The 22076-nt window shown below is 46.0% G+C and overlaps 1 protein-coding gene across 2 annotated transcripts; it reads left to right on the top strand.

Annotated features, from left to right (window-relative positions):
* Window positions 1-466: 466 nt before the first annotated feature.
* rtn1a (reticulon 1a) lies at window positions 467-21670 on the top strand. 2 transcript variants are annotated; one of them, XM_053434047.1, is made up of 10 exons: window positions 467-866; window positions 8607-9344; window positions 10282-10968; window positions 18248-18455; window positions 18545-18683; window positions 18771-18840; window positions 19179-19225; window positions 19327-19385; window positions 20557-20648; window positions 20799-21670. In XM_053434047.1, exons 1-10 carry the CDS (start codon window positions 638-640, stop codon window positions 20942-20944), a joined length of 2415 nt encoding a protein of 804 aa, XP_053290022.1. In that variant the 5' UTR covers window positions 467-637; the 3' UTR covers window positions 20945-21670. The 2 variants fall into 2 exon arrangements, with proteins under 2 accessions (XP_053290022.1, XP_053290024.1); XM_053434049.1 differs by lacking the exon at window positions 20557-20648 and having other exon boundaries at window positions 480-866.
* Window positions 21671-22076: the final 406 nt, after the last annotated feature.

Here is a 22076-nt window from a genome sequence, read left to right as displayed (position 1 = left end):
GGGTGACTCACCAGAGGACCACAGAGAAATAAATCAAATGTGGTTTATTTTAAAAGTCAGACATTAATCAAATTAAAAAAATTAAAAAACGGGAAGAGAAACACTTCTCCACTCGTATGACTGAGATAGAAATGGCGCGGATTCGATCACGCAGATCTACCGCAGCGCATGATTCCACTGATTAACATGTGTTCTCTGATTTCTCTGTTTCCTTGAAGTTGAATCCAGCAGTTCTCTCTCAGTCGGTGTCTCCTGGTTTGTTGTGAGGAGAGAATCTCTCTGGCGTCCGACTCTGCCCCAAATAAAGTGCCGACGGACGCCGTGACGTCACCACCGGAGCAGTGAACTAAAACAATAAAGCTCACTCCTCCGCCACCGTCCCGCCGGAGCACCGACGACACCGCAAACGCACCGCCTCAGCGTCCACGGCGGCTACAAGCACCATCCGGGAGCTGCATTGCGTGAGAGACTGTGTGCGTGCGTGCGTGTGTGCGTGTCACCCATCACAGCGCAGACGCTCATTTACAGTCCGGTAGAAGAAGAAGAGGAGGAGGCGGAGGTGACGAGGAAGAGGGAAGGAGCTCAGCAGCTCGTGTTTATTTAGTCCGACAGACGAACAAGGGCCACGCACAGCAGCATGTCCGCTCAGCCCGGTGAGGAGCTCGGTCCGGAGGGGAAGTGGCTCGGGGACGAGTACGAGAGGAACGGCCTGTTCGGGAACACGGCGACCCGGTTCGACGAGCCCCGCGGGGAGGCGAAGGCGCGAGGCGGCGACCAAGCGACCGACGACCCGGCGCAACAATTCCATCCCCGTCACCAGGACTACGGGACCAGGCCTCCCGTTGCTATGGAGACTGCATCCACAGGTAAAAGTCGCAATTAATGACTCATTATTGATTTGTTGTGTTTGCGTGTTGTGCGTTGTTAGCGTGTCGGAAGCCGGCTCGGCATTTTAGGAGTAAACACGGACACGGAGAAGCAGCGGAGTCCATTTGTCAGAGGGGTGTGGGTTCAGAGACAGAGGAGCTGTCACAACTTCTGCGTTTGGAAACACGGGAGCAAAGATGTCGGGCGAGTAACTTCCATAGGGGGACGGTAAATCACCTGCGACCACACTGGTGCTGGAGGGAAGGGCCGGGCAACAAAACAACAACAACAAGAAATAAAGCAATGTAATGTTCATCAATAACAAAGGATCAATATTTATCCATAGATCGCAAAGTGAGGAGATTTGACACATTATTGATCTTGTTCGGATTTGTAAAACGTTTTGCTGTTTGGCAACAAGGTCCAGAAAGAAGAGTTAAAACCTGAACCTTCGCTCAGGAGGATAAGTCAGTCTTTAAACTTCACAGAAATACTAATGTGACATTTATTGTGATTATTATCGACCGATCGATACGATTTTTGCCATATATGGTCCAGCGAGACTGAAGGTAATGATGTCAGACGTCTTGGTTACTCGTTTTAGCCTCAAACCGTGTCATACATGACGGCATAGGGCTGGGAGATATGGCCAAACACAAATCGGAGGTAGATGCATCATATGGCATATCCTCCACCTCCTCACTGTGCGGGCACAATGCTTAAGGTTAGATCTATTGAAAATAAACCTTTGTTATATTTCTATTGATGAAAACTAGAGGGTGCTAATTATTTATTTCGTTTTCCCAGCTCCGGCTGATGAGATTAAATTCTGTACGGTTGGTCCAGATGAGATGCAGTAGCCTGTTGAAACTTCGGTGGCCTATGTTGTTCACTGGTATATCTGCTGCTCCACCCCCCATTCGGGCATGTATCTATTAGAAAACTTGTACTTTTGATATGATGGTGTAAGGAGATCATAAATAGATTATAGACCTAAACCCCCTGTTGCTTTCATAGCCAGCGAGTGGATTAAAAATAACTTAATCCTTCACTTTTATCACTAGAGACACGTTTCAGCAAACAGATTTAGTTTGGGTCTTGAAGTAGGAAGCAGCGTGCATGATGTTAGATTCCTGCATCCCTGTTTTGGGGAGCTTCTGATGATGATATTTATATATTACTGGATAATGGGGGGGGGCATGTGTTTTTGTGGGAGTATCACGCAAACCTCAGCTCGAAGTCCGTCACACTCCTTGGCACGGCTCGGCTCATGCTGCTATTTTTAATCCTGAAGAAACAGGTCTCACTATTCGCTTGGCGAGCAAAACTGGAGCCGTGCACTTTCATTCACGAATTCACTGAAATATTCATTAGATAATGTTAGAAAAAAGAAAAAGAAAAAAAAGACACCTAGTTTCCTCTCTTTGCTCGTCAGGCCTCTTTCGTTTAGCCGGAGACTGAAAACAATGAAGAAAAAAACACGTCTTTTTAAACACGTTAAAGCACAAGAGCATTATTGAACACACAAAATCCACGAATCCTCTGAGATGCAAATTTTGACATTAAAGCAGAAGCGAAACATCCGAAGCTTAATGTGTTGCAACGGGGATGAAAGCCATTGAAATATTTACATATAACATATGAAAACTAAGATGTATCTCCTTGAAGCAGCCTATGAATAATTATATGTGAATTAATAACTGCCTAATCAGTGTTTGCACTCTTTAGAAAAAGTAAACAAAGCACATTGTCCACCTTCACAATAGAGTTCCACACTCTAGCTCAGGCTCAGGTACACACAGACAAACACGCACACACAGACGATGTTTTGATTTCTAACGGAGGAAAGAATAGCCGCGGCTCCCACTGCGTAGCTGTGATGTAAATCCTTCTGGCACTTTTGTTCTTGGTGGGAACAGTGCAGATCTCATCACATCTTTCAGGCCAGAGTGGACGTCCTCCTCTTGACCAGACGTCTTGCAGTCTCTTCTGATCTGTGTCAAACACATCCACTACTAACCCCTCCTCTCTGTAACACACTGTGCTTCTCTGCTCTCCCGGTGGAGACTCATAAAAGAAAAGTCAAAGTTTATTTTTGCTGAGGTCAGAGAAAGAAGAAGTTTCGAACAGTGAAAAACTATCTTGTCAAGACGTCTAGAATTGCCTCTCTTAAGTAATCGATATGTGCCTGTCCTAAATCTCGCTCACAACAGTAATCTACCCACAGGACCCCGATAGATGCTGATTTCAGCGTTATTCAATCACCACGGGGCAGAGCGTCGAGCCTCTTATTAGACAACACAGTACAGTAGAGCCTCTTTTAACTCTCAGAAGTTTCCCACTCTGTGAAGACTTCAAGAGGCGAGAGAGCGAGAGAGAGAGAGAGTTGTGGAAGATGCTGCTGCGTCTGATGTGCTGTGAAAACCCCACAGTAGAGGTTGTTTTCCTCAGAGGTTGTGTAGGAGCTCTCCCCTGCTTTCTGCCGTATTAAGAAAACAACTAAGTGCATTCTGTGCAGAGGCAGTGACACCACATTATGACATCCTTCAGTTTTTTCTAACAGGTCATGATCTTTTACAACGGTCACATTATCATGTCCAGAAAAAAGTCCATCAGTCACGAGCAACCTTTTCACCACAATCCAGTGCGCCGGTAGGTGGATTAGACTCGAGTCTTTCTCCATTTCAGCGCGTCATCAGCAACAAGGATGAGACAGCGATTGTCTGGCTTAGTCTTTTCCCCATCTTTCAGATAGAGAAAAGCACTTAGTGGACTCCGCTGGACTTCATAAGCAGGCGCAGTGCATTTGTGCCTTTAGCTGGTGAGAGCTCTGCTCCTGTTCCCAGGGGTGTGTGTGAGGGGGGGGCTGTCGGTGCTAGGTCCTTTCAGACGAGATGATAAAGATGCAAGATAATACAGTGGAGGACGAGGAGGAGGGAGAGGAGGGGGGCAGCTTAATGGCCAGAGAGGCGGAGCTGTGATGAGAAGGCCTGATAGTTCAAATGACTAGGCTGTCGGAGGGGGAAAAACTGGAAACACAAAGAACTGTCCTTCCTTCCACAATACTTTCTGTTCAAAGTCTTCCTCCCTCAAAGGCAGAGGGTCCTCTGGCAGGTCCACTACCTGTCGCATCCAGCGTCTTATATAAATGCGTAAAGATACTAATGTGTCTGCTCCTCCAGAAGGTTTTGGGCCAAAGCGCTCATCTCAATGCACCTGCCTGATTTACAGACTCATTCATCTTCATCCGTCCTTGGAACCAATTAGCTAATGTTGAAGGATAAAAGATAAAAGCTGAGCCCAAAAGGCTCCACTGCATGGGGACTGTAACTCTGCATTACTTCTATCATCATATCATAATTTCACATTGTCCGTCTGTTCCCTTGTGTTCACCCGTAAGAACAATTAAAAAGCCTGCATGTGAAATGTGATATGTCCTGTTTCTGATCTCACTGCCTCTGTCCGGCTCTCTCGCCTGTGGGCCTTTAGTAATCAAGCAGACTATTGCAAACCTGCTCATGGGATTAGAGCTACTATCAGGAAAGGCACTTACAAACAGTGCGGTTCATATCTCTATCTTTTGTGTAGGTTGTTGTGACCTGTGCATCAACGCCTTCCTGCTTGCGTCTTTACTCTTTAGGCCCAAATCCCGTCTGAACAATGAAAGTGAAAATGCCAATCTAAAGTTACACCAAATTGACAGCTTTGACCCAAAGCAGACAGCGGGCAGACACTCAGTCTGGATCCTCCCACATCCTCTCCATCTCCATTCATCCATGACGCTCCATCTGAGCAAGAAAAACACGATCGATACAGTGGAAGACAGGTACTGTACAAACCACAGCTCCAGAATCTGAATAAGGACAGATTAGCTTTTCTTAAAACCGTCTCAAGATTGATTTACCTTTACAAAAGCCACTGGGACAACAACATTTGTGCTGTGCGGCCTTCAGCGATTTCTTTTTAAAGAATGGTGGATACACTGATGATTCTTACCGTAATTGTATGTCCTCATTGTCTTGGATCAATGCAGCTCCGAGCAGCTGAATCCCTCAGCACAGCTGTTCTCCTATCGACCCCTGCTTGTGGTTTAGGTGTACCTCAGCTCTCGGTATATAGACCTTCTTTGTTCGCTCCATTTTCTTCTTCTTTACTGATATTAAAGTGGGATAGTTAACCACTTGTATTTGTGCATTTGTGGAACCAAGGATATTGTAATCGATGTGCAATGAACAACAAGGTCATAAGCAAAGCTTTTAAAGCCAGAGACCATTGCAACTATAAGTGGGTCTTCAAACTGAGACAAAATGAAAGAGACTTAATATAGGTTTTTTGAATTGTACCAACTCCAAGTCGAGTTATCATGTGGCTCAGCTCTGTTGTAAAGAAAAATGGGAAAAGTAAATACTCAAACTTATTTGAATTATTGTTAGTATCATATTGATTCCTTAGAACTTCTTTAGCAGATATCACATAAATGGGGACGTTTATATAAAGCATATATATGATAATGCACTGGAATCTGTTTCAGTTTCCACGTAAAAAAGTAGCTTTAGTTTGCACCTCGTTTACTTATGTTCAAGAGTCAAGCTGCTGCAAATTTCACCATAAAATACAACAAAACAAAAGTAATACATCAATGATCAAATTGCTGTTGTTATTGAGCTTTATCCTTTGTGACGTGCCAAACATTTGATTCTTTCCTCACCAGGTATTTAATAATACAGCAACTTGTGGTATAAATAACCAAAGGAGAAAATAACCTTTTCAGCATAATACGTGTCTTCACACTATCAGATAAGATATTCACAAGAAATGTGTCAAATAAATTGAACATCAAATGACAAATAAAATAAAAAATGCTCCATGTCAAGCCAAAGTATTGCACAACGAATGATTATATTCCTAAAAGAATAAAGCTACAGCTTTTTATTGAAGGTCAAAGGCACAGATGCCAGTGAAAGAGGAGGCCAGTGAGCATGTTGATGGATTGGTTTCCATAAGGTCATGGCGTGAAAGAGAACTCCTGAAAGCTAACACCACAGTTAGCAGAGTCATGGATGGTGTTGTGTGTCTGATACAGTGCTGTAGCTGCTGTATAGCTGCTGTGCAAGTCAAACTGGGATGAATGTCCTTCTCGGGGGCAACACAGAGTGAAAGAGATGGAGATCCTTTAAAAGTCAGTGCAGTTTGTTTTTTGTAATGGGATGACGATCCAGCGACGCCTTGTCTGTCTCAGAATGACAGTGAGATATAACTGTTTGTGAAACTTTCTTTCTCTATCATCTAAATCAATTAGATGAATTCTAAATTCAATTTAAACCCCTTTTTATATTAATGATTTTATTTTAGAGCATCGGCCAAGGACATTTTCCAACATATCCGTTGATTTCTTAGAAAATAATTCATGGATCTTGATGAAAAAAATCGGACATGTTAAGGGGGGTGATATTTATGAGTGAGTACAATTTGTGAATCTGAACGTGGTTTAATGAAGGGACATTTGGGGGTTGGTGGATGTATGTGCTCTCCATTCTGGTTCACTTTATTCCACCCTGAATAGCTGCTGTGGCTCAGTTAGCGTCTACAGGGGCAAAGCGGCGGCTACACTGAGAAACAACACAAGCTCTTAATTTGAAGTTGCGATGAATTCAGTTTGCAACTTCGACTCCTTTCACATGTTTTTGTCTTCGGCCTGGCAATTAGGAGCCCATGCCTCCACACAGCACAGAGTGTCAGGCTGCATTAGTTTCAGGGCCACAGTGGCTGTACAGAGGACAACAAAAGGGACTGCTCCCTTTGTAGCACATCCTCCAGGACTTATTTATTTAACTGCATCATACTTTCACTGACATGATTATGTTCTGTGCCTACATTGTAAGGGGAGAAATCCTCTGTTGTCACGTCCAATCTCATCCCAGCACAGCAAAGCGTTTGCTTCCGCCCGGTGGGGTTTATGTTTTTTCCCCAGCATCAGGGTGCAATGCCTTATCAGCACGTACACAATTCCCTCAACCTCAACAACTTTGTCAAGCATCTCAGCAGCTTCATTGTGGCTGTTAGCGTCAAACACCCCGGCCTGTTAATTGATGCCTTATGCTGCGGCTGGTGAGTTTATCTGTGTTGTTGCATGGAGGGGGTGTGCTGCCAGAGATCAACTCTGTTCACAGTTTGTAGTGGCTCTGAGTGCTTCCCACATCTGCACACTAGGTATTTGTGCAGTGAATCAGTGTTAGATTATGATGGTGTTGCCAGGGTGATGGCTGACGGGACCTAGGCGATGGTAGTACTCTAAGAGGATTATACAGCGGTTTGCTTTAGCAGCACATCAAGGGCACTCGTGTCACTGAACTGCACTTCAACAGCTGCCCATCTATGTTGCATTGGATCCATAGACTGATCCGATATATTGTTATCCTATATTGAACATGAGTTCACCGAAAGCTCAAGAGCATTTTGGGCCTTGCTTGTCCTCCATGTCACGTCACCCCTCCTCCTGTGTCCCAGTCAGCCGTGCTGTGATTGTACTGCAGTATGATGTATTGTTAATGACTGAGGGTGCAGCAGCAGGAAGGACAGCAGGAGGAAAGGGTGGTGGGACCTTCTAGAGGAAGCAAAGGGAGGGACGGGACGTCCTGACCTGTTGGATGTTCTGTCACTCTGCATCCTCCAGAGCTAACCCCCAGGCTGCTATTTTAAAATCTCACCCCATATCCAGTCCAGCAGCTGGACCTGAACTATTTATAGCAGCACCACTGCCCGGGGAGAAGCTGGGAAGGAGAAAAGGAGCAGGAGCTCAGTTTGTGGAAGTGTGAACTTTGTACACAGCACAACAGATATGTCAACATCAGATCTCAGACAGCTTGTGTTTGTGTGTGGGTGTTATAGTTGTTTATTTCATGGAAGAACTTGAAGAGGCTTTTTAGTTGAAAGGATGAAAAGTAAAGTCAACAAAATTGAACACTTCACTTGACCTTGACTTCTGACCTGATGGTTTAAAATAACTTTCCCATCACAGCATCTTCCTGTTTTGCAAGTCATGTGTAATGTGAGCAGCTTTACTGTGTCTCCGCAGCACTAACAAATAATTCAGTGCGATGTGGAGTGATATTTCATAGCAGGGGACATACACAGAGTTTTAGTTCTCAAATGTTTGAGTGTTATTATTATTATTTTAGTTTTGTGTGTGTGTGAGTGCCAGCATGCAGTTAACACGCAGTGTTATAAAATATTTATTCTATACATGTATCATTGTACGGTTTTGTTAGCCTAGCCTAGCTGAGCTTAAACCATTTAGAGTTTACAGCAGCTTGTACATAAACCATATTCTTCATATGTTAAATGTTGCATGTGAATTGTCAGGGGAGATGCAGGATTACTGATGTGACTGCAGGCAGCTCTTTGCCTGCCTGATTCAGAACAGACTCTGGTTGTGGCACTGTGAATTTTTCGGGGTCTGAACAATCCTCCTTTGTCCCACAGCGGGTACAAGTACCCTCTGTTACTGCTGCCTCACTGATCTGCACAACCGGGCACCCAGCCTGTCTGTGCTGCTCTCAGTGCCACAGACCCTCACCCTGGCAGCAGCGCCAGCTCAGACATCGCCTTGTTTACACGGATGTTTTCATTAATCAAACTGCTCAGGCACAGGCTGATCTGATCTGATCGCGTGACGCAGGGTGCTGCCATCGTCTTTTGTGCCTATTCTCACCAAGTGTCACATGTTTCCCTCTTTGCAGATGACCCCATGTCTGGCCTGTTCAGGAAGCCTATGAACGATGACGGTGATGTCTACACGTCCTTGCTGTCCAATCAGAGCTTCGCGTCGAGCCGGGAGTCCTCTTACCTGTCAGAAGATTTGAAGCCCTCCAAGTCCTCCACCGGCTCCTCTGCCCTGAATGACTTCTCCAGCGACACCTACAGCTTCAGCTCCAACACCAAGATGACCTCTGACCTGGTTGATGACTTTCCAAATTCTCTGATGGGCTCCGATAAGACGGAATCCTACAACTACATGGACATCAGCCACGGAGACGAGCGCCAGGAGCAGCACCAGGTGCCTCCGCACAGCCTGGTGGACACAAGCCTGCCTGGCCGTGACTTGCTGGGAAGCTACATGGACAACTACCCAGGAAGAGATGAGGATGAAGAGGATGAAGAGGATGACGAGGAAGAGGAGAAACTAGGTCCAGCGCTGGGCTCTCAATCTTTCCCATACGTGGAGGAGCACTCTGATGAAGAGCTGTCAGATTACCGCTCCTACCGAAACCTAGGCGGCACCCCCCAAACAGCCAGCCCAGTGAAGATCACCCTGACTGAGTCCCAGCCTCCGGCCGAGCCACAGCAGCATCCTCCTGCAGTCAGTGTGTCCGAGCGTGAAAACGTCCTGAGTGTGGGCTTGCAGGGGGTTCCCACTGTTACACTATCAGAGCCTGAGGACGAGAGCCCTGCTTCCACTCCCAATGCTTCACCAACACGTAGGCATAGCACACACGCACACACACATGCACACGCGCACGCACACACACACACACGCACACACGCACAAACACACACACACAAGGACCTTACTGACATTATCGACTTGCATTGATTTCCTGGAGACTTACTATAACCTTAACCACAGCTACTACTTACCTAAACTACCCTAGTCTTAACCTTAACCCATCACATGTCTTAAAAAGGTAATGATACTAGAGACTTGCTTTTTGTCCACATAAGGAAGACAAGTCCCCATAATTTGACTATCAAAGCAGATGGAGTTCCGGACGACATGAGTAATACCTCGACCTGCCCATACGCACGCACGCACGCACGCACACACACACACACACACAGGACCTTACTGACATTATCGACTTGCATTGATTTCCTGGAGATTTACTATAACCTTAACCACAGCTACTACTTACCTAAACTACCCTAGTCTTAACCTAAACCTTAACCCATCACATGTCTCACAAAGGCAATGATACTAGAGACTTGCTTTTTGTCCACATAAGGAAGACAAGTCCCCATAATTTGACTATCAAAGCAGATGGAGTTCCGGACGACATGAGTAATACCTCGACTTGACCACACACACGCATGTACGCACACACACACACACACACATAATGCCCTGTCATGCGGTCAGATATAGAAGCAGGAGTTATGTTTGAAATCCTCAGAAATGACAGTTATACAAAAATTACTAACTCTAACTCACTGCAATGGCTGACATAAGCCACCATGTGCTAATAGTTATACAGAATACAAACTGAAACAAAGCGAAGTGAGCAAAGATTATTTTGACTACTGATGAAGTCAACTTTATTAGTAGGAGGAAGGTTGTGTTAATTCTAGACATGTGTCTGGATTTGTAATGTGATTGAAGACTAACCTCCACTTTTCTCTGCCGTTCTCTGTGAACAGAAAAAGAATTCTCTTCCCATGACATGTTCAATGCTGACGCAGTGAAGCCTGCAGCTTCCAAAAGCAGCCCCGGCATAAAGGCTGGCAACAGGGAGCCCGATGGCAGCAGTGCCGAGTCTGGAGACTCAGAGATCGAGCTGGTGTCTGAGGAGCCTCCCAAGGCCAGTGGTAACCCATTTGCCCAGCCACCTAAAAGCAAGGGTGCTTTCAGCCAGCCTAACAACCCCTTTGACAATCCCCCGGTCGCCAAGGGTGGTTTCGGCCTGGCAGGCAACCACGCTCCTCCCACAGCCTACAGCATTCTGAGAGAGGAGAGAGAGGCAGAGCTCGACAGTGACCTCTTCATCGAGTCTGCGTCAGAGGAGAGCCCAAAGAGAGAGCAGGGCATCAGTGGCCCCAAACAGGGTGTGAACCCTGCCTCTCCCCTAGTTCCCAGCACTGTCCCTCCCCGCAGTGCCGCTGAGGCCGTGCCAGCAGAGTCCCTGGTCACAGAAAAGGTCAAGACCCAAGTGAAAACAGAGGAGGATCGCTCCAGCAAGCCCAAGCCCCCAACTGCCGCTGTACCCCCAGAGGTGCGACTGGAGAAGCCCGTTCAGGACGACATGCACAAGCGCACCACTGAAGAGAAAGAAGACCAAGAAAAACCTGGGGCATCAGTGTTTCCAGTTCGTTTTAACAAACAAAAAGGTTAGTTCTATCAATCTTATCACTCTCTTTCCCCCAGAACGCTTCTCTAAGGGATACATAGTTATTTTTAGGCCAAAAATATATGAAAAAACATTGCTACTGAATTTTTGTGAGAACATCAGGGCATCAGGAATCATGTCTGTGATCTCTTCATCGTTGCAGCGGTGTCATCTCTGCTTATCGGCAGCCATCATGAGTTGTGGCTTTCCAGAATTAGTGTGGTCAGTTTAAGGAGCAGGTAGCATTGTGTCTGCCGATGTGTCGTCATCCCCAAGTGGAAAAGGTACAGCATGTGTATTTGTGTTTGAAACCTGACCCATCAGAAAAAACATTATCAATAGATGATTGACAGCAAATTACTAACGTGCTACTTGTGTTATTTCCTGCATGGGATCTACCTGCATGTTGCGCTGTTGTGTTGACAAGGCTGGGAAAGTTGAAAGGGTTGCTTAGTGAGCGAGAGAGAGAGAGAGAGAGAGAGAGAGAGAGAGAGAGAGAGAGAGAGAGAGAGAGAGAGAGAGAGAGAGAGAGAGAGAGAGAGAGAGAGAGAGAGAGAGAGAGAGAGAGAGAGAGAGAGAGAGAGAGAGAGAGAGAGAGAGAGAGAGAGAGAGGGGGGAGGATATTCCACTGCTGAGTGTTTACGTGGAGGGTGGGAAGTGCTTGTATTGGGCCTTCCTGAGGTCTGCTTCCCCCTGGTGGTATATTACAAGAAAAATAAATTGGATTGAGGATGCAGTGATTCACATGTTTGGCAAAGCATGACGTGTGAGACCCAACAGCTAATCTGTCCAACCCAAACATTCCTTTCTTCTTTTAGTGGAAACAGCACAAACTATAAAATTGCCGATATTTTGTCAGGAAAGCTTTGTTCAGCTTCTTGACAGCATCTGACGTCTTACATCACTTGTTATCATTCTGTTATTAGATAAGACAGATTAGCCGTCAGCAGGAGTTAATGCACACGATGCTGCCATAGGTATTTTAGCTTCTGTTGTCTGTTCTCTCTGACCTTGTAAACAGTGGGTTTACATAATCTCATGAATTTAGAATTGGGACACGCTCTTACATAGGCGATATGAAGGCTATATCGTACTATTATTATACAGAAACACAGGTTGTAAAGAAATGACATGTTCATACATGTTGTTTACATTGGTTCCACTGTGGTGTATGTTGCCCAACACATGCTATTGATGCACCCTGGTCAGACTCAGTTATATATGTAAACTGTGCAGTTATTCAAGCTGTCATGATTTATCATGAAAACCTCTTGTTTTGTTTACGTGTGAGAAGGTTCTCGAAATGCCAAAAAGCAGGTCACGTGTACTCTCTCTTCACCACTAGATGGCGCAGGGCACCTTTGTCATTGCGGTTCCAAATGAACACTGGCATATATTGTTTTCCACTGCCTGTGCACTTCCATGCCAGTTGCCATAGCAACAGCGATGGGGAGCATGTTCAGTAGGGTTCAGAGAGATGTCTTTCTGTCCTCATGGTGGGTTTTGGCATTTAGGCCTGTGAAGTCTGCGCCGAGCAGAAGGTGTGAGGTGTGGCAGTTTGGGGGGGGGGGGGCAGACGGACTGAACAATGACGTTATCCCCCCCCCCCCCCCCCGATCTATACAGGAATTATATCCGGCTCAGTGCTGACACCACAGTGACTGTGCTCTTTCCTTTTTGCCATTAGCATTGGGCTGTAATGCATTGTGTCTCTCCACATGCATTATTAAAGCCCCGGCACTTTGCCTCCTCATTTACCCGTGGTCATAGTGGAAATTACTATTTGAATCTCTGGCTACAACCTTGCATCTAAAACAAAAAAATAATTTAAAAAACAACAGAGCTGGATGCTTGCCATACTTCTCCTTAGCAACATGGTCTCAAGTCAGGCAACGTTCAGCCTCCAGAAAACACAGCTATGGAAACATGATGTCAGACTTTTTAAAGATGCTGCTATTATATCAAGTGTTTGTAGCCTGTATTACTCATGACACCAAATACACTAACAAGCTGCACAGAACGTCAGCACAGCACGTTAGATAATATATGACAATGCATCCTCCTGCTTTAGTGTCTCATCACAGCATGTGTGGGACAACCCTCCCACCACTTGGACCCCCACTTTCCCCAGTCATGTCTGAGGCTCTGTCAGGGCTGTTACTGTGAAAGATAGTGGACCTTCCCTTTCATGAAAAAAGCTTATCCTCCGACAATCACCCCCCACCCTCTGATTCCCCCCCTAGGCTCAATCATTGCACGGATGGTTTGCTGCAGCGGCGACTGTGGTGTGGTGTTTACGTTCTGACTCCCCATCCTCCTCCTCCTCCTCCTCCCCCAGCACACACACACACACACACACATACATATACGCACTTTCTCCCCCCATCCGCTCTTTCTGTTCCACCCAGCGACGCTCCACAGCATCAGTCTGCGTGCTCCGCGTGCCGGCAGCACCTTGGAAACCTTTTTTCTCCCTCCCTCCCTCCCGCTCTGTCATCTCAGCCTCTCTCCCGCGTCCCTTTTTCGACCATTCATGCCTATCTGGGATGAGTGAGTGAGTCGGTGCTACAGGGAGAGGGACACGAAGAAGAACACGGAGACCACAGACAGACAGACAAGAGAGAGCAGGGACATACGCGATCACCAGCATGCAGGCCACTGCCGACGTGACCAAGAAGGAGTGCTCCTGGAGCAGCTGGAAGGGCCAGGGTACTGATGTGTTTACTGTGTTGATCTCACTCATCTACCGTCTGTGTGTGTGTGTTGTGGCTGTGAGAGATGCAACGTTATCCATCCTGCATGTGGGTTACATGTTCATGAAACTATTACGTTTGTTGTCTTGTGTGTGTGTGTTTTTTTCATTTGTTATGTAATTGTAATTGTCAAGTGCAGGAGCGTCTAACAGCAGTGTGTACCTGCTCCTCCTATCACATAGACACGCCCTGATGACAGATCCTTTCTGCTGCATGTGTGTGTGTCTGACAAAAACAAAGAGGTGAGAGACGCTGGGGGCTGTTTTGGAAAATGAGCTGATACACACCAGCTTGCTGCGAGCCATCTGTTTTGGCTGCATGTTAACATGGACACCAGTGTTGTGGACTTAGGCGTGTCATTGTTATCGCCTAAATATCACATTTGCTGCCGAGCTGATTTTATATGGCGTATGCTCTGCTTTTGTGTAATGAGGCAGTCGCAGCATCCGGGCGGCACTGACACTCTCTCTCCATGGTAACCTGGGCACACCCATTCTGATTACATCAGCCCCATCTCCTCGGCTGCCATAGCACCTTGCGGAGACTGGGCCGCGAGTAGATTATCCTCCGTCTGTGTGTTTCTAGAGCACTGAGGGCTCGGAGAAGTGGCCAAGAGAGAAAATGGCGTCCCTTCCTCCACACTGGTTGTGGTTTATTAGCCGTCTTCTTCAGTGTGAAGCAGGAAAAGTGGGATCGATTGGTCCATTTATTGTGTCCCAGCAGAGACTGTGTATCTCAGCAGTCACTGATAATGATTAATAACAAACCAAGATTTGTCATTAGTTCACTGATTCATTATCCATTTCATCTGGTCTAAGACTGTGTAATGTGATGCTTTATCTGTCCATGACATTAGGAACGCATCATTTTAAGCTGAGACAGTCAGGACAGGGCCGGATGACACTGAGCACATTCACTCATTGCACTATTTTCTACACTACCCTGAAGCTGTAGGCATTTTTGTTTAGTCATTCTCATTGCACATGCACAGAACTGACTCACTGCCAAATTCCTCAGGAGTTATCAACGACAGGGCAGAGATGTCCAGAAATAAGGCATGCTTGTAATCACATTTTTAGGATTCAGTATGTCACATAGCAGCCAGCAGGTTTAATATAAATATCTCTATGCTCTGCTCTGCAGTGTGTTCATCAATTAAGTGAAGTTCTAAATCAGTAGAATGATGTCATAGTGTCACAAGCATCCCAGATAATTAGATAAATATAATTTGGCCGCTGCAAAACTCGTCTAGTCAGAAGTTTATAGATTTCAGTTGATGTTTCATTGTGATGTGGCAGAATCAAACTTCTTAATTGTTCATAGAGATGTACAGTTCATATTTTTTCAAAATATAAACAAACGACAGTATTTATACTCACTTTTAAAGATTATGATGCATTTTTACAACTAGTAAAATAGTTTGTTACTAGCTCCATTCACTGCTGTTCAGATTTATTTTCTGATATATACAGTATCTGTTTGGAAAATCTGGCAATTATTCTAGCCTTAATAGCAAAGAAAAAACTCACATAATTTAAAAAATTAAAACCATACCTGTGATTATAAATTAGACATTTGAATCCACGATGAAGCGGAAATGAGCAAGTTTCATTTACTTAGTGTGAATCCCAGCTGTTAAAGTCCCAGTGCATGTTGGCTCACTCTGACGGCTGGTTTGAGGCCACATGGACGTCTGCAGTGATTTAATGAGGTCAGGCTAAACTAGTTTCACTACAGAAAAGTAGGAGGGGGAATCATATCATTGTCACTGGAGTTCATCGTTGTCTCTGGATCTCGCTGGGGGTGTTCATGCTGAACGTCATAGAAGAACAAACTGTATTCGGACCTGCTCTGTGTGTGCTGATTGTGTTCAGGATGTGTCCGTGTCCTGATTCTATCTATGATGTTGAGCAAATTAATATTGTCAAATTTGAGTTTTGTTTATCTGATTACAACTTCATCACAATTTAAGATTGTGATCTCCTACAATCAGTGATTGTTTTTTATCCCTTTATTTATCCCTTTTTTGCCCATGTGTTGAGTCAGACGTGATAACAGACAGGCCTCGTGTCCAACCTGCATTTGTCCTTTTGTGCTCCACAATAAAGGGAGTGGCTGTCTTCATGTGTGTAGAGACACATTATGTGTCGCTGATTCCCCAGATTGAGCAAAATGAATCTCATCGTTCCCAAAGGAAGCGCTCTTCAACCCCCTTCATCCCCCCCCCCTCCTCTTCTTCTTCTTCTTCTTCTTTTGTCGGCCCATCCCTTCCTCCATCTCCCAGCGAGCGGTGGGGAGAAAATGGAGCATGGTAACTATGGTAACTGCATCAGGCAGGTGCTAGGCTGAGCCTTGCCACCAAAGCGTTTTGATGGAGCAGGAGAACATGACTACAGTCTGTTCCTTTTTTTCAAACGTGGTTTAACACTGGTGCCCTGCTGCAGTTAAATGATGGAGACGTTAAACAATAGGAATACACTGGTTTTGATTTTCTACTTTCATGCACTGACTTGTATTTTAGTCGCTGCTTGGTAGTCTATGTCTAAAAGCCTGAGCATAAAAGGGCTCAGGGAGAGAAAGAGAAGAGAGTGTTTGTATGTATGGTGGTGCATATGTGTGTGTGTGTGTGTGTGTGCTGGATTGCAATGTGGTTCTTTGGCAGCCGCACCCCACAGACGTCCCCCCCCTTCCTCCCTCCTCCCCTCGTGCTGATTTGCTGGCGTGGCTCTGGCCCTTCCCCTCCCATGCAGGGGGGACTCCCCCTCCACTGCTCTCCTTTTGTCCGTGGATAAAGCAGCTGCTTCTTTCCCTGTTCAGCCATGGGATCCGCAGGTCAGTACACGCTTCTACTGCACTAGCTCCAGCTTTCCAGGCTGCGTGCAGTCTGTGCAGCCCATCACAAGGGCACCGCCGCGCTGCCGGCCGACACCTGTCCGTCTGTCTGTCTGTCTGCAGCAGGGTTATCTGTGTGGCTGATGTTACTGTTGTCTGTGTGCTACCTGTTTGACTCAGTGTGTGTGTGCGCGTGTGTGTGAGTGAGCATCTCCATTCAAACCAGCTGCCACATGAACAGTTTGTTGGCTTCTGTGGGGAGGGGTGCATGTGCAGCAGCAAAGACACATGGATCCAGTTTCTGAATGAGTAGCGTGTTTGATTTAAAGGGCATCGGAGGAAGATATGTACTGTGTGTCATTATGGTGACTGGTAAAAAAAAAAAAAAAAGAGATTATACATAATTTTCTATATTATACTGTCATTTAACATAAGTGAGATCGTCTCAGCCACAACGGCTTTTCTTTGGCCACCGAGGTTTAACCTCCCCTTTTGGCATCCACAGAGGCCTTTTAGTGGAGAGTAAAGATGGCCGTCATCACTATGCTGCTCAGAGCTCCACGGCTAAAATTAGAGCAGGCAGGCAGGCAGACAGCTTTGAGAGGAAGACGAAGTCACCCAGGAGACTTCTCTCTCCTCCACCGCCACAAACTTTACATTCACGTACCAGTTTCTGCTCGGCTCCCTGACATGATGGATTTCTGGGGTGTCGGCGGCAACAGATGATGGTAAACCCTAGAAGAGTGGTGCAGTGGGGTTGGGGGGGTAGGCAGCTGGCTCAGCAGCGGGGATACAAGCATTTCCGTCAGTTCTCATGGAAACAGGCCCCTTGTTTCCAGCGGACACAGTCGACCGCCAGTGGAGGACCATGTCGGCCACTGGAGTTGTAATGGTACACTGGGCTAATCCTCAGTTATCGCTCCTATGTCATCTATGGAAGTGGCTTAGAATTACAGGCCCCACCACGCACAGAAGACACGTGAGAATAGGAGGACAGTGGTGCAGCGAGATATACAAGTGCCTGCAGGGGATGTATATTCCAGCTGCACGGAGGAATCTTGTTTCACAGCGTTGTTGAGACTCTGCTCTGATCCATGGTCATCCTGCATCGATGACCACAGAGCTGTTCGTCTGACCAGGTCACATTGATCCGTTATCTGTGACCTGCTGATAGTTCCTCTGTTTCTACTGCTACCTTCACAGAGGCCGAGGTCAATCATTAATCCACTTGTGTAAGCAGCCAGTCGTACCGGCAGTTTAACGTGCCTGTGGGTATGCGCAGTATGTTTGTATACGCATGTGACCAGAGCAGGTGCCACTGATGATAAGCACACGTCAGATGTAAATTTGAGGGACTCGCTCGACACATGTATAAATACAAAGGGGTGAACGACACTCAGTCACTCGGGACACCTTCACGCCACCGCACAGCTCCACCGCTCCAACGCACCTAATGAAAAGCTAGGTTAGGAAGCTGGGTTAGAACAGGATCACGTGACAGCCGCAGATCTCGGAGGACATTGGGTTGTGAACAGCTTCCAGTTATTTGACCCAAATGTGTGGTGTGTAGCACGCAGCAGCAGTCTGATCCACAGCCAAGGAGGCCTCGGCCTGCGTGTCGGCCAACAAGAGGTCATGGTCAGTGAGTTTGTGGGTCCTAACCTTGTCCCTGTTCTGTTCTTCCACCCCCCCCAGCTATTGACCTGCTCTACTGGAGGAATGTGAAGCAGTCCGGGGCCGTGTTCAGCAGCGTGCTCCTGCTCCTCTTCTCCCTGACCCAGTTCAGCGTGGTCAGCGTCGGGGCCTACTTAGCCCTGGCTGCCCTCTCCGCCACCGTCAGCTTCAGGATCTACAAGTCTGTGCTGCAGGCCGTGCAGAAGACCGATGAGGGGCATCCTTTCAAGTAAGGGAAAGAGTCTGTTTTACGGATCTCATTGAAGTGTCCGCATGTACAGAATATCAGCGTTTTCTGTCTTTGTTGCTCGTTCACAGAGGCTACCTGGAGATCGAGATCGCTCTATCCCAGGACCAGATTAGTAAATATGCCGACAAAATCCTGCTCTACACCAACACCTGCATGAAGGAGCTCCGCAGGCTGTTCCTCGTGCAAGATCTGGTCGACTCCTTGAAGGTTCGTGTCACATCCCAAAACCATCTGGTGACATGAATATCTCAAAAGCTGCATTATTATATCAAACACATTGCGTCTGTGTTTCAGTTTGCTGTTCTGATGTGGCTGCTGACCTACGTGGGCGCTCTCTTCAACGGCCTGACTCTGCTCATCCTAGGTGAGGTCATCTCGACTCAAACTTCCCAACACTCACACACACCTTCCTGCATTTTAGCCATTTTGACTCGTTTGGGTCAGAAGCTCAACAAAGTTAAGAACACAATACACACAACAGAGCTGTGTTTCCAGCATGTGTGAGCTGAATGTGGAGGAACAAGTTGTGCTTATCACTGTGCCACAACCACATTTAAATATCTGACATGTTTACTTTTCCAGTTTACCTAAGATAAGTGCAGGGGTTGAGGGATCCGCTGACACAAATGTGTTCTTGTTTGAACAATTTCCCACATGTCAGTCAGAATATTTCAACATGACTCTCTCCCTGTGCCTCTGCAGCTGTGGTCTCCATGTTCACCATGCCGGTGGTCTATGAGAAACACCAGGTAGGAATCTCCAGGAGCTTTGTGATTTGCCGAAGTCGACCCCACGCTTTGGAAAATGTTGCCCAGTATTCTAACCCTTCTTTTTCTCCTTCTGCTTTCAGGCACAGATTGATCAGTATGTGGGACTAATACGGACCCAGGTCAACTCTGTGGTGGGAAAGTGAGTGTTTGTCTTTTTGTTCAAGATAAAAAGTCAACTAATAGTGAATGAAGCCATTTTCACAGATTTGTCAAGAATCTGAAGTGTCTCTGCATCTTGAAGTTGCAGCACCGATCACTCCCGTATTAGTGCTGCTGAAGTTCACTAGTGCAAAGAAATTAACTCTTGAGATGTTGACCATACTTTCCGCGTTCTGGTCACATGTACACGCCCACAGTTCCAATCGAACCAAAATGCGGTGAAGGGAAATAAGTTTCCCATCACGACAAAGCATAGCTGCGATATCTCTCCGAGAGTTTGCCCCCAATGTTGTGTCCTTATTATGTCCAGAGTTGTGTGGGTACCGGCCGATCTCCTCACACAAATCAAGACTCTTCAAAACAAGCATCCATGTTCTTATTCTCTTCAATGCAACTAAACCAAGTGGCGCCACCACCTGGACTGAAGAGCGACTTGTGAAACAATGTCATGTACCTGGAGCATCCACCGACTGTGCGTGTATAGTCGGTGCAGTCACAGATTTTGGGCTGCACGCATAGAGGTCCATGCTAACCAAATTAGCATCCGCGCTTCATAAACCTACTCTTGTGCCATTGTGAGTCACGTCACAGCATTAAAGTTAAATCAAAGATGCTGCACATTTAAATGAGACATCTTATGCCTTTTCTTGTTTTTCTTTCCCCTAGTGCTGATATATCGGATAGAAATTTTTTTGTGAAAGTAAAAGATCTTCAAAGTTCAAAAGCAAACAGTGAAGAGAGCTCCTCTCGCTCTTTAAACAGCTCGTCAATGGTCAGGCTAACATGTCCTCATCATCCTGAGGTCACAATTATAACAAAACCTACATTTGCATAACACACACTTAGCGGCTAGTCTGGCACACTCCCAAAACGAAGCAAGGTTTAAAGCGAGAGCAGGGACTAACATTTCCTAAACGAGCTGGAAACGGTTGACCAATCATAACAGAGCGAGCCAGCCAGCAAATCAAAACAGACAGGGCTTTATCGGGAGGGTGGGCTTCAAGAGACAGGAGCTCAAACCAAGCGTTTCAGACAGTGGCTGAAAAGAGGAGCGGCAGCAATGGCTGGGGGTAGAAAGAGCATTAGAGCATGAAATCCTTTTCAGTGTAAAACTTAAATAAAAATGAGAAATAAAATGTCTCCTTAAACAGGATTCTCACGCTGGAGTCGTCTGTGTGTCTGAGGAGTCAGCTGATGACAAAACATCTTTGTCCTGACCACTGCTGTGACTTTGCCAATTTTGGTAAAAACTCGACTTGTGAATTTTACAGACTCCCATAGAAAGCATCAAGGGCTTTGCTCCCGGAAAAAAAATTAAGTAGAGTAAGCACAACTTAATCTAGAGTAAATAGCTCGCCTGGCACTTGGTTTAAAGTTTGTTTTTCCTGCACAGGATCCAGGCAAAGATCCCCGGGGCCAAGAGGAAGGAGGAGTAGGCCCGTCTGTCTGTCTCGCCGAGAAGCTGACAGTCCAGTCCAGCTCGAGAGTCAGGCAGCTCGCTCACCGTTGAAGAGCCTGGTCGTCACCTGTGGGGCGTAGTGCTGTGTCATCTTGGTGTTCTCTAAACGCATCCACTGGAGAAGCCGTCACCCTGTCTATAGCAGTCTACACACTAACACACAAAGTCACACACACATGATCTTGTTTCTAGGTAGACAGGTACACAACCTCGAAAAACAAAAAAAAGTAACTGACTTTTTTGTGTTGCTTATTAGAACGTGCATGAAGTTGAGCCCTTGGGTAAATAATATTTGATATCTTTTTGTGCAGTTTTTCAATGACGCTACGTTTTTTGCTCTGCAGTGCTTACCACAAACTGTACGGTTTGGCACAAAAAGCTAAATGCCCACAGGCGCGCTTTGCTGCTGATGTTAAATACAGCTTCATGTCTCTGAGTTAGCACTTGGGGCTTCTCTCGGTATACGTCGATATATATAAATATAAAAAATGATTTCCTTTTTGGTGTTTCCAAGCACAAGATAATTTAACAGTATGCGTCTTAGATGTGGTTATTGTAGGAGTTTTGCTTTTGTATAACCATAAGGAACACCCCCCACACACCCATGTTTTAGGTACTGTTGTACAACTACTATGAAGACAAGGAGTATCTGGTGATATTTAGCTTGTTTGAATAACTGTCCAACTTTGTACTATGTTTCAAATATACTCTGTAGTTCTCTAGACCCCCGGACTCTTTAACTATTTGCACTTACAGTATGTATTTAATTACAAGAATAAGGATAATAAATGTACCTTGATGTATAACATCTCCTCTGCCACCTCACTGTCCACATCACATTCATAAGACTTCAGGTTGGTCAGGATGAGTGTGTGAATGTGTGTGTGAGACACTGCAGCTAAATTTGATGTGATAACACTTTGGATGGGAGACTTGGAATGAGCTATAAATACAAGCCAATGAATTCTGGCACATACACACGTCAGTTTTAGAGGTGTGTGCGCGTGTGTGTGTGTGTGTGTGTGTGAGAGACACCAGGGCTTTCCACAAGGATATGGAGTAACAAGCCAGTGGGAAAAATTTGACAGCCAGGGCAGTACAAGGGCATTCTCCACTTGAGGAAAAAAATGTAGCTGTAAAAGCCAAATTTGGTGCCTCTGATAGATTCTAATGCCGCTGTTCCTTCATAAACACTGATGTGAATGATTGTAT

This window comes from Pleuronectes platessa, chromosome 11 (assembly GCF_947347685.1).
Source record: "Pleuronectes platessa chromosome 11, fPlePla1.1, whole genome shotgun sequence".
Lineage (NCBI taxonomy): Eukaryota > Metazoa > Chordata > Actinopteri > Pleuronectiformes > Pleuronectidae > Pleuronectes > Pleuronectes platessa.
Note: the sequence above shows the minus strand (reverse complement) of the source record. Positions and strands in the feature narration are given on the sequence as shown.